Source organism: Sceloporus undulatus, chromosome 6 (assembly GCF_019175285.1).
Source record: "Sceloporus undulatus isolate JIND9_A2432 ecotype Alabama chromosome 6, SceUnd_v1.1, whole genome shotgun sequence".
Taxonomy (NCBI): domain Eukaryota; kingdom Metazoa; phylum Chordata; class Lepidosauria; order Squamata; family Phrynosomatidae; genus Sceloporus; species Sceloporus undulatus.
In genome coordinates this window covers 132,110,431-132,124,086 of record NC_056527.1, presented here as the reverse complement: position 1 = coordinate 132,124,086, position 13,656 = coordinate 132,110,431, and the positions used below count along the sequence as shown (strand labels likewise).

General features: G+C 40.8%; 1 protein-coding gene across 1 annotated transcript; it reads left to right on the top strand.

Annotated features, from left to right (window-relative positions):
- The first annotated feature begins 6,238 nt into the window (after positions 1 to 6,238).
- LOC121935253 (NXPE family member 4-like) lies at positions 6,239 to 10,366 on the top strand. The gene is made up of 4 exons (XM_042476576.1): positions 6,239 to 6,882; positions 7,626 to 7,681; positions 8,153 to 8,371; positions 9,831 to 10,366. The coding sequence occupies exons 1-4, from the start codon at positions 6,239 to 6,241 to the stop codon at positions 10,364 to 10,366; spliced, it is 1,455 nt and encodes a 484-aa protein (XP_042332510.1).
- The last annotated feature ends 3,290 nt before the right edge of the window (positions 10,367 to 13,656 follow it).

The window sequence follows — 13,656 nt, the reverse complement described above, 5'->3', positions numbered from 1 at the left end:
ATCTAGTGCAGAAACAATGGAACAAATCTCCCTGGAGCAAAACTCACTTAACCAGCTGCACAAAGTAAGCCAAGATCCTACGTCAAGTTTGCTTGGTGTAAATCTACATTTGAATAGTTAAGTGGTGGTTGTGCTATTCCACCCTTCCGCTTAATACTAGCATTGTATAACCAGTTGCATATTTTCTGACATGACCTTTGTTTCCACAATCCCAGTGAATCAAGCAGTGCATGGACAGCACTGGTGAGTAGTGGTACACTTGCTAATACACTTATTACATACTTGCAGAACATGGTTTGTGAAATGGTGAACTGAATCTGGGCATGATGCCATGGCCCCAAATTGCATGTGCAATAGAACTTACATGTGTGCAAAACACCAACAAGATATCCACATTGGTCTCCTAAGTAGGTGGCTATATTTATATCCTGAATATAGAAAACATCATAAGAAAAGCAGGATTAGAATCAGAAAAAGGAGGAGGGAAGATAGGAGGAAGCAACATTAACAACCTGAGATATGCAGACAATGACACCATAATATTAGCTGAAGGCATTGAGGAACTGGAACAATTCATAAGGAAGTTCCAAGATGAAAATGCAAAGGAAGGTCTGATGCTGAACATAAAGAAAACAAAAATAATGACCACAGAAGAAATATACAAATTCAATCTAGACAACAAGGAAATTGAAACAGTTAAAGAACTGCCATATCTAGGATCTAACCTTGACCAGACTGGAGACTGCAGTCAAGAAATAATAATAAGACAACTAGGAATGGGAACGGCAGCTTTGAAAGAACTGGGAAGGATACTGAAGAGCAAAGACATACAACTGAGCCCTAAAGTCAGAATCCTTCAGGCCATTGTATTCCCCATCATCCCCATGTATGGATGTGAGAGCTGGACAGTGAAGGAAGTGGACAGAAAGAAAACCAACTCCTTCGAAATGTGGTCTGGAGAAGAGTACTTAGGATCACATGGACAGCCAAGACAAACCAATGGGTTCTTGAACAGGTCAGACCAGGGCTCTTCTTGGACGCAAAGATGTTCAAGCTGAGACTATCGTACTTTGGCCACATCATGAGAAGACACAGATCACTAGAAAAAAGACTAATGCTAAGAAAGGTGGAAGGTAGCAGAAAGAGAGGAAGACCATAAACTGGATGGATAGACTCAATCAGGGGGGTTATTATGGGCAAGGGCTTATTGCAGGATCTGGGCAAGACTACAGCAGAGGATAGGGATTCTTGGAGATGTCTCATCCATGGGATCGCCATGGGTCAGAACCGACTCAAGGGCAACTAACAATATTAACAACAAAGGAAAAAAGAGAAGTTTCCATTTAAGGCCTCCAGCATCTCTTCATCCTCTCCTTCCTTCTCTGCCTGCCTGCAAAGTGATGCCCCATGAGAAAACACTGCAAGAGACGGGTGTACGACCGTATGGCCCAGATGTACACAATGCACCAACAAATGGCAGCGGAAGCCAACAAAGTGAAAGCAAAGACCCATAAAAACAGGAGCGATCCGCTTCTCACTTTTACGGGCATTTCAAGGTGAAATGCAGCCATTATAAAGCTTAAATAGTCCTTACAACAAACACGAAAATTGGTTCTATGTACAGTGCCACTCCCAGGCTGACACCCAAGTTTTGTTCCCATTCCTTCATTGCAAACAAAATGCAGAGTGTCTCTTTTTCATGCACGCTACTGTTTAATGATTAATGCTACTGGATCCATTCTGCTCCTAAGAAAGGTACAAGTTCACCTGAATTTGCTACTTGTCCCAGGATGAAATAGCGCAGGTATAGCTTGGGATTCAGCACATTTGTTGCCCATCCATGCGCATCCACAGAAAGAAAGAAAGACACACACACACACACTGATGCCCTGTCTTTCTTATGCACAGTCAAGCACAGAAATACAATTTTTGCCTAAAGTAGAACAAGATTAAAAACACAGACACACATCTGCACAAAAACCCTGTGTGAGCAATGGGTTGCCACCAGCTAGGAATGTGGTGAATATTTGCCAGTTTTCCTCTCTTCAATGAGAAAATTTCAACACAGATAGACATACTGCATGTTAATGCACTATGGCTTTGCACATTTCAGGACTTTTTTTTTGCAATAAATAAATCATCTATACATATGAATGTCTTGCACAAAAACCACAGGGAATTTTGCACAAACAAAAATCTGCACTGGAAAAACATCTGCAAATGTAAATGCAAAAAAAAAAAAGTCCCTAAAAATTCACAAAAGTTATAGAATCATGTGGGGGCATTAACATTGATGTAAGCCTGGATATACAATGGCGGTTGTGGTTTTCACACACTTGTGTAAAGAGGTATTAAGTACCTGCTTTGCGCTACACTAGTCTCTCAACACATCTGATCTTGTCCCAGAGAGATGACAACCAGGAGGAAAAGACCAGTTATACTGTATGTGTAGATATAGTTTTCAGGACGAGATGCACTCTGCACATGCGCAGGGACACTCTTGAACCGTTTGCAGACTTGGCACTGATAATGGGGTCCTTCTTTGCTTGGGACATGTTTAGATCCCAACACAGTGACTACGACTTAAGCATGGCTGAATATTATGCTGTTCCTCCCCTTTCACTTTATGAAATATAAGGCATGTTTCTCCCCATAGTGAAACCTTCTGGACCATCTGCATGTCTATCCATTATGTCGCCTCTCTTTATCTATCTCTAATCCTATGTTTCTAGGAGATGGAGTCGAAGGCTACGCAGTTCTCAGATACCCCTTTTTATCGGCAAGAGGAAAAACGTCCAGCCCATGCCCAGAGGATCTCAACGAACATTTCCAAAGGATGTGTGTTGCGCCCGTGGCCTTCCCCTGCATCTCAGGCCCAACCTACTCCCAGGTAAATACTGCTGTTGTCCAATATAGGTTTTTCGCACACTTCTCACTGCTGACAACGCGAAGTGCGGAAAGCAAACTGGGAAGAAGGAAGGAGGGAAAAGGACAAAGGAGACAAAGTAGTGGAACAGGAGAGATGAACATGTGTGGGGTGAGTAAGGGGTGGGTTTGTCAAGGGTGGGTTAGTCCAGGTCAAGATCCTCTTGGCTCGCTGTAATAGTGAACTAGTATTGAAAAAGACATCCTGTTCCTCAACTTCAAACAAAAAATCTCTCTGCCAGCCACCATCCAGCTTTCTGCAGCCAACTCCGGTTAGTAGATCTTAGAGCTCCTTTCCGATCCAAAGCAAGAAAAGAGTTTCCAGATAAATATTAGGACGGACTTGCTCATGGTAAGAGATATGTGATGTGGAGGTTGCATGGGAGGTTTTAAAACAGAGGTTGGTTACCTGCTTCTTGGGGGTGCTTTAGCTTTGTATTTCTGCATGGCAGGGGGCTGGAATAGATGGTCCTTGGAGGTTACTTCCAAACCTACAAGTCTATGAAAAATGCAGCCCAAACTGCAAGCTGTCCGTTCCTATTGCCAGCTGCTTTCTTGCTGCTGCCCTTTAAGGTCCTACCATATCTGAAATATCAGAGATACAAGATGGCCATAGTGAGAAAATTCAAGATTTAAAAGCTATTTTAAAAAAATGGATGACGGAAAACCTCCTAATAAATTCAGTGTTATCCAAAGCGAGGAACTGAGCCGTTTCAGCAAACAATATGTCCAGTGCTAAATGCCGCATGTTTGCTTTGCTGACATCATTTCACCAAAATGGCAGAGTGGTTGTTTTTCGGTAAATACTAAAAAGGAAAGAAAAGGTGCATGAACAGTAAAAATCCTCTCCTGTTTTGGGTCAGGGATTCCCTATGAGTGAGGCACAGAGGCCCAAGTCTAAGCCCTGAAATCAAATCAGGCAATGGAGGCATTTCTTCTATTTTCCACAGGTCTGAACCAGAACATCCCTAGCAATTCCTCCTACCATGAGGACACACGTTTTTTTGCTTCTTGTGCTTGGAGCAATTGTTCTCCTTAGCTACAATTTCCATGGAATGGAACCCAAGGTAGAAATCTCAGTAATAAAAGTGATTTTATATATATATGTCATGTGTTGGTGGGATTATTATGGCTGCAGAGGGTTTGGGGATGCACCATCCCAGCCATTTTGGGGCCCTTTAGACCAGTGTTTTTCATGCAATGGTGTATCAGATGTTTTGGACTTCATATTCCATATGGCCCTGGTCAGGGACTATGGGAGCTGAAGTCCAAAACACCTGGAGGGCCACAGTCTGAGAAACACAAGAGGTGACTTTTCTGTGCAGGGCAGCAAGTTTCCTGGGCAGAGAATCCCATTTTCCTGTAGCTCCCTGTGCAGAAATACCGTAAAGATGTAACATCACAGTCTACATTTTATAACTTCATAAATACTGTATTTTCTGGTGTATAAGACTACTTTTTAACCCAGGAAAATCTTCTCAAAAGTAGGGGGTCGTCTTATACGCCGGGTGTCATCTTATAGGGCAGGTGCTGGACTGGAGAATCTGCGATTGGTGGAGGGAGCTCAAAATGGCCACGGCCGCATCCCCTCCATATGCGGCGACCATATGAAAGCAGGAAGGGCAGCGCTGTACAAGTACGGTAGAATAAAATCTTGGAGACAGGGAGGGCTGGGCAGGCAGGGAGAACTGACCAATTCAAGCAGGCTTTGCATACAACAAGTTTTCCTGCTAAGTACCTGCATGTCATAAGCATTTGAATTAAAATTACCATACTGAAATCAAATCTGATTTTTAAAATTTTTATTTGGTGTGCATTGGAAGAGGGGTAGTCTTATACGGCGAGTATATCCCAAACTCTATATTTTAACTGGAAAAGTTGGGGGTCGTCTTATATGCCCAGTCGTCTTATACGCCAGAAAATACGGTACTTCTTAAGGCTGAGTCCCATAATTGTTATGAAATTGGAGCAAAGTTCCAGTGATGTCTAGTTGCAGATAGCAATGGCATGAGAGGAAAGAACTGACTTCCCTCCTCATTTATTGAGGAATTAGTGAAGACACGGATAGGAAGGTTTCCATTTTGCCCTTGCAAATCATACCTTGTGTTACTACAACCGTTGGAGCTAAAAGACCAGTTGTCTCCATGTACAACGATGGTATCTTTATAATTATTATTTCTTGCAACGGTTTTCTCCCGCTGTGCAAGACTCCTTGAAAATGGGGCAGGATTTGGGAAATATTCACAGGTAGGGACATTCTTGGTTTAAAAAGAATAAAATAAAATTTTAAATTATTATTTTTTTTCAATGCACAGAAAGTTGGATTTTTTAAGGCATGAATCTTGTTTTTGTGTAGAGCCAGGGAGCAAGCCTTCTAAGCAGAGAACCCCATTTTCCTATAGTTTCCTCTGCAAAATAAAATGCCAGTAAAGATCTTATGCTACAGTCTGCATTTTTGACTTTGCAAATCTGTAGCTACATTGAAATATGATAACATCAATAATGCATTGTGAAGATATCCTAACAGTGAGTATTCTCATCATATTCTCAGGAGGGGAAAAAACCCTTTTTATTTGTGATTCAAATGTTTGTGACCACTCTTTTACAGATAGAGAGTTATACTAATCCTAGGTGAGGATTCATCTAGTCCAAACTTTCCTAGACATGGGACCTTGCATGTTCTTTGAGTGACATACTCCCATTGTCCTGATCATTGGCCATGCTGTGTGGGGATGGTGGGAACTGTAGTCAAGTAACTACTTGGGATCCAAGTTGATCCCAAGTAAAACTCAGGTCTTTACTAGCAAATTGGAGATGCCAGTGATCTAACTTGCGTTATCCTACTTGCAAAAAAATGCTCCACCTCTGAGCCATGGTTTCTCTTTACAACTATTTATTTCTCATTGCATGCTCAAGACTATCACCTTCAAAGCTCTTATGAGGCAAATGGAATTGAAGCAAACGGCCACAGACTCTGGTAAGGAATTCCTAATTTTCATGATGGCACGAGGCACTACTTCAGGCAATTGACTGAAGAAAGCAAAATTTCAGAGAGTCTTGCAGACAATGCCAGATTAATATAATAAGAAGAGTCCAGTTGTACATTTACTTGCTGTGCTTCCTTCTCTTAGAAGATTATACGTTGTTTAGTGTTGTTCAGAGATCCCTAGTCATTTGATTTAGTTCTACTTCTTTTTAGGATTAATTTAAAACCATTCAGATTGTTTTCTTTTTTTGAAATAAAAATCCTTAAGTCATAGATGGAAGGTGCAGCAACTGGCCTCCGAAAGATGCAGCCCCAGACCAGACTGAAATGGAGAGGGCAAAAAAGAATGAAGAAATAGAAGAAATCCTTGCAAAGCTGGACCGCATGATGCCCAATGTCACTTTCAGGGATATAACAACCACCACAAGTGCCAAGAATAGCAAAGCCACCATCTTGAACCAGAAAGACTCTTACTGTGTAGGAGAACACTTAATGGTCCGACTGGATTTGTATGACCATTCAGGACACCAGAAGGAGTATGGAGGAGACTTCTTAAGAGCAAGGATCTACTCTCTGGATCTCAAGGCTGGAGTGTCTGGGAGTATCAAGGACTTCAGGAACGGGACGTACCTGGTCAATTTCACCTTATTTTGGGAGGGGAACGTCAGAGCCTCCATCTTGCTCATCCACCCCAGTGAAGGAGTTTCCGCCTTGTGGGCAGCGAGGAAAAAAGGCTATGATAAAATTGCTTTCACAGGTAAATTTTTGAATGGAACATCTGAAGTCACCACTAAATGTGGATTTAACCCGATCAGAAATGCAGAACTGTGTGAGTATCTGGATGAGCGGGACCAAGAAGCCTTCTACTGCCTCAAACCAAAGCATGTGCCGTGTGATGCTTTTGTCAGTCTGCGGTCCTACAACAAACCTATGTCCTATATGACAACGTTGGAACTGAGTCTTTTAAAGAGGTATTTTAACTCTCCTTTCATCTTCACATATTTCAGGTTCAGACTTGTAGTCATCTTTCCATGTGGTCTTTTGAGTATCTGGGTGATCAGAAATCTCTAGAGGATATGTAGAAGAGATGACAACTTGGAATAGTATGTACTCAGTTCTGGTCACCTTACCTGGAAAAAGGGTATCATGGAGGTAGAAGAGGGGAGCCAAAATGATTGAGAGTCAGTTGGAGCAATTTACCCAGTGAGGAACAATTTCCAGTTTTGGAGGATTTTAGCTTAGAAAGAAAGGTGAGAGTGAGGAGAGATGGTAGAAATGCAAGTGCTTCTATGTGGTGTAAAGAAAATTTGATATAGTATGTTTTTTCATGGGAGAGCAATCATAGTCTAGTGGTTTGAACATTGGTCTAGGAGGCCAGAAGACTAGTGTTCAAATTTCTGCTCAGCCATGGAAACACACTTCAGCTTCTGCAGAAATAATGCAGTTTGACACTGCTTTTACTGGCTTGGCTCCATCCGATGGGATCCTAGGATTTGTAGTTTATTGTTGCACCAGAGCTCTCTGATAGAGAAAGCTAAATGTTTCACAAAACCATGGGTGCATCTACACACCATAAATCACCGTAAAAGGGTTCGGTTCAGTTGCCAGAAATGGGTTTGAACAAGCCAGGGATACTCTTGAGGGCTGACCAATGTGTTCTGGATTGCTTTCTCCCAGCTCTCATAACAACAACCTCTTCCCCATTCTCTTGAAGGTCCAACATGGGAGTTGAGATCCCTAAGACGTTTGGGGACATTCATGTCATACAATGTGAAAGTAAGTTTGGCTTCCTGGTTTTCATCATTATGGTGAAGGCATGAGTATCCAAGAAACATCCCTTTAACCCAAGGGCAGGCAAAATGCAGCCTGGAAGCCACATGCAGTGGTTTGAGCATCGGATTATGACTCTGGAGATCAAGGCTCGAATCTCTGCTCGGCGATGGAAACCCACTGGTGACCTTGGGCATGTTCCACTCTCTCACCCTCAGAGGAAGGCAAAAACACCCCCTTGAACAAATCTTGCCAAGAAAACCCAGGTGATAGGTTAGCTTTAGGGTCCCCCAAAGCCAGAAACAGTTTGAAGGTATGCAACAATAAAAATAATTTCTCGTACACAGTTCTTCCAGCCATTTTCACTGCACCAGTCATTTTGATGCTTCATTTCAGTGCTGGCTCTTCTCAACATTGCACTCACAAAAGTCCGTCGTCGGAAGATTGTCCCTTGTTTCCTTTCTATTCCAGGCAACCAGACAAAGGCAAGTGAGAAATGTAGATTTGAGACAGATCCCCCCTTTCCCAGTGGCTTTGTGTGGCAGAACGAATGGCACCCTCTCTTTTGCCAACTGTCCACTTTCAACACCTTGGACCAGACCATGACATGCTTGAAAGGAAAGCTGGTGTACATCCTGGGAGACTCCACCGGACGGCAGTGGATCGAGTATCTCACAAGAACAGTGAACAGTATGTCTTTTCCCCCAAATACTCCTCATTATCTATGTCGTCTGAGACAGTGGCAGAGCCCATTATCCCACAAGGTGAAGCTGGTATCCTTCGGACTGGATATTCTGCAATAAATACATGCATCTTGACAGTCTACTGGTTTTGCATGGACGCATTTCATGCTTGCATTTGGCTGCTCATTCACTTCAACTGACTGCGCTTGCAGCACTATTGGTTAGGAGCAGAGAAAACATTTGAAATATTGAATATTGAATATATTTTTAATTGCTCCCCCCCAAAAAAAACCCAAAATCACCCTTCTCCATGTTGAGAAACTCTCAGATAAGACAAGAATCTTTGCCATTTGAGACTTATTCTGCCCAGAATTCACAGGTGGTTCTTTTATTATTATTTAATATTATTTCCTGTGCAGAAAATTATGTTTCTTGCATAGAAAATGTTGTTTTCTAGGCCAATCGCCCATGTGCGAATTTGGCACAGAATAAGTCCCAAATTGCAAAAAGGCTTTGAAAAATGATGTGGTTTTCCTTGGGCGGGAGGAAAAAAATGGCTAAAATTACTCATTGCATCCTTCAAGAACAAATAGAGAGCAATTGCGCCCGTAAAAAGTGTGCAGCCGAGTCAGATAAAGAGGTAACTCCTAAGAAATGTTTTTCTCCTCCTCTTTCTGACTTCTACAAAACAAGACTTCTGTTACAGATAGGGATGCAATTATTTTCTAATTATGTTCTGAAAGAAAGCAAGGAGTTATGTGAGCCATCTTCATCTCACTATGAGAAAACTATGCTGTTTAAGACTATTCACAGTTCAGGGCTTACTCTGTGCAATGTTTGTATGGGGCATTAATGCACAGAAAATATCCTTTCCTGCATAGGAAATAGCATTTTCTCTGTAGCAAGTGATGTTCTGTGCAGAAATAGTTTAATTATTACCAAATTTTATTGATATTATTACATATTTGTACAAAATACCATTTAATACGCAAAAATACTATGGGTGAATATTTTACAGTGTGTGTCTTGGACTGTGAAGATTCTCATTACTTCTTGTTATATTACTTCTTGTAAGGATTTTCTGAATCACAAGAAACATGTTTGGGTTTGTTTTGATTTTTTTGCCATCAAAAAAACTCACACTCAGATGTTATTGTTACTATTATTATTATTATTATTATTATTATTATTATTATTATTATTATAGTTTATTTCTATAGCGCTGTAAATGTACACATGTTCTTCCCAACCTTACTGCTATATTGAGATAAATTATTGAAATACCCATAGCAGAAACAAAACACAGCTCAGACAAGAGAGTCAAATGTGAGTCTTTGCGCATTCGTCGGATCTAAGTGCATCGAATAACTGTCCAGTAGTTTCTTCCTCCTTGTGAGAAAGCATTGCAATAATTTCTCTGGTTATCAAAAAACCTGCATTGATTTTGTGTCTGTTTTCGTCATTAGCGTTTAAATACCTTGACAGCCATGGAACTGGGAAGCATCGGAACCTGGTTGCTGTGGACCTGAATAGAAATGCGCAAGTCCAGTGGATCAAACACCACCACCCTTTGGTGACTGTCAATGAGTACCTGGTGAGAGATCACGACTACGTTGCTCGGGAGATTGACAAAATAGCCGGAGACAAAGACACGGCGGTTGTCATTGCTGTTGGTCAGCACTTCCGTCCCTTCCCCATTGAACTCTTCATCCGAAGGGCCATTAATATCCGGAGGGCCATCCAGCGCCTTCTCCTGAGGAGTCCAAACACCAGAGTCATCATCAAGGGAGAAAACATTCGGGAGATGGACGTGGACCAGGAGCGATTTAGTGACTTCCATGGCTATGCTCAATACCTTGTAGCAAAAGACGTATTTAAGGATCTGGATGTGGCTTTCATTGACGCATGGGACATGACCACTGCTTACGCCACAAATAATGTGCACCCACCCGACCTTGTGGTTTGGAATGAAATTAAAATGTTTTTAAATTACATTTGTTAAGACGTTAACACCAACCCAATGTGAAAATTATAGTCGGGCAAAAGCCCATGATTGTGGCTCGCCAGAATTGCCAGCTTTGGGACTCTTTGTCACAGATTGAATGCAAATACTTTGCACCTGTGGATTCCCATAAGAATACCAGGAAAGTCCTCCCAGATTTCACCAAGTGGTTCAACTAATCCTATTCTTGTATTTCCAGTATAGTCTGCCTAGATGTTTCTGGGAACTCTTACTGGGGAGGCAGGTGGGGTGCTGGTCTTGAAGGCAACCACCTTCCTACTTGATAGCCCTTAGCTCCCATGATATCCTGGCCCCAAACATGGAGGTTCCAGTTAGTCATGGTGAGGAATCATGATGGTTATGGACAGTAGGACCCTGTCTGGGTTTTGAAGTCTTCAGGAGAGGCCTCTTTATCTCTCCCACAACTCTTGCAGTCAAATTTGATGGGAATGTGAAAGAGGATCCTTCTCAAGAGTTGCTCCCAAGTTATGGAGGTCCCTTTCAATTGAGGCTAGGCTGGCCCCTTTCCTCTTGTCCTTCATTGAGCAGATGAAAATCCTTATTTTGAAAATAAAACATCAGGAGAAATTTGGGCAATTGACCGGTTGGTGAGGGAGACACTTTTAAACTTCTGTTTCCTTTTGATGCACTGTTACTCTCTATTTGTTTTTCTCAGTTGTTGTTTCAATATGATCATTAACTTAACTGTATTTTAATGTTATAATTTATTGACTGAAATCTTTCCTGTTGTCATAAACACATGTAAATGCCCTTACACATGCGGGTATGTGTCTGTGTATTTTTGCCATTGTGCAACAGATGTTATTGTTGTCATTGTTAACTGCCCTTGAGTCATCCTTGGCTCATGGCGACCCTATGGACAAGACACCTCCAAGATCCCTTCTTTGGTTATGTTTTATTAAAATGTTATTACATCTCTTCATCACTCTCTCCTACATCTTCTTCATTACTTTTGAGACTTTGTTCTGAAGTTTTGCCTTCATCAGAGAAGGGTTCATTGTCTTCGCCTTCATCTGTCACTCCTTCTTTATTTCTGTTCTGTTTTTGACTTCACATTTCCATTACAATTCTATCTGTCTTTCATTGTTCTGCTCAGGTCTTGCAAATTAAGACCCATGACCTCCCTGATTGAGTCTATCCATCTAGTGTGGGGTCTTCCTGTATTTCTATTTCCTTCCACCTTTCCCAGCATTATTGTCTTTTCCTATGATTCATGCCTTTTCATGCTGTATATAAAGTATGATAGCCTCTATATGATCATCTTGGCTTTTTGGCTTGATCTGTTCAAGGACCCATTTGTTCGTCTTTTTGGCTGTTCACAGTATCCTCAGCACTCTTCTCCAGCACCTCATTTCAAATGAGTTGATTTCCCTCTTGTCTGCTTTCTTTACCATCCAGCTCTCATATTATACATGTTTTTGATCTTGTAGTACAGTATGCTCTTTTTCTTGGCATATAGCATCCTGGCCGTTGGTTTCAACTTTCCTTTGATTTCCTGGATCCTGTGGAAGAGATCTCTCGTTCTTTCTTTTTTGTTGTTGACTCATTTTTCTTTGCATTGATCATTGTAATACAGTCGGGCCTTCTTATACACGGATTTTTTATACATGGATTTAAGCATACACGGTTTGAAAATTTCCAAAAAAGTATAAATTTACCTTGATGTTCCATTTTTTATTAGGGACACCATTTTGCTATGTCATTATACTTAATGGGACTTGAGCATACACGGATTTTGTTATACATGGGGCATCTTGGAACCAAACCCCAGTGGATAACAAGGATCCACTGTAGTTTTCTTTTTCTTTGTGTAGCAGTTGTACAGTTGTGGTTCTGGTTTTGTTCCCACAAACCACAAGGTTGTGCGTTCAACACCAGCCAGTACCAGGTTCGACTCAACCAGGCATCTTTTTTCTGGTTGCAGCTTGTTGTGGGCAATTAGTTTACATATCATAAACCGATTAGAGAGTGCTTAAGTGCACTGATAAGCGTATAGAAAAGGTACTTTACTATTGCTATTTGTTTTGCCTCTGTTCTTTCCTTACGCTTGAAGCATTTTCTCTGTTATCCGTTGTTTCTCTCCTCTTCTTTTGGCCATGCAATAATGTGCTTTTGCTTCTTGTTTGGTTTCATCCTTGGTTCTTCCCATGTGGTTCTTGGTCAAATATACTTATAGCGCAAATCATTATTAGTTATCAGTATAGTCTGTTGTGATTTTGTAATTACAGGTAAGAGATTCCACCGAAACATTACAAAGAATTCCCTGCCAGTAAGAGCTGTTAAACAGTGGAAGATGTTCCCTCGGAGTGAGATGGATTCTCCTGTTTTTGTTGTTGGTTGTTGTTATTAAGTTATTTATTATTATATTATTGATTTTTACATTAAAACACATCGCAACTACAACGACCAGAGAATAAAAATAAGCAAAAAGACAAAAACAGAGAAAAATAGGAAAGAAGAAAAAAAGGAAGGGAAGGGAAAAAAATGAAAGAAAAAAAGAGGGAAGGGGAAAAAGGAAAAAATAGAAAGAAAAAAAGAAAAGAAAGAGTCTACATACAATACAAGAATACAAATAAACAATACTAAACATAAATTTGTTCTTCCTGAGGTCTGAATTTTTCTTTCTTGTTTGAGATATCAGTAATTCAACCGTAATTCTGTTGCAAACTTACTTGTGCTTTCCTAATTTCCTAATTGATACTTTGAATTCTAGACTAACACAACTTTGTGCCTAAATACCATTTAATAAAACAGAAGCAATATCACACATTCGTTTTCCCCTTCATTCTCTTCCCCCATCTTGGTACATTTCCCTTAAAAACAAAACAAACAATGATTAGTTGTTTTTCTCTTCAGTATTTGTTGACAAACCTCTGAATCATTATTGAATCCGATTCCTTGAAACTGGAGTGAAGTAATAAATAAAATACAGAAGAAGATGGAAGGACTAAAAACATCACAATCTATAATTAAACATTAATATTTTACATTACTATATACTTTTAATTCCTTTTCCAAAGCCACATGGTGTGTTTTTTCCCGGTGTAAAAGTCAGTCAATGGTTTCCTGTTTTTTTGCTAGCTTCCCTGCATGCCTGCTATCAAGCAGTAAGTTTATCCATTTCTCAAATATCTAAGAGCTTTAGCCACCATTTATCATAATCAATGTGCTCTCTTCCAATTAGCCCCATATATTATCCTTGCTGCTATAGGCGCGTTACAGACCGCCCCTTTAGGGTGGCCTGTAGGCACTCCTTTCCCCACCGGATC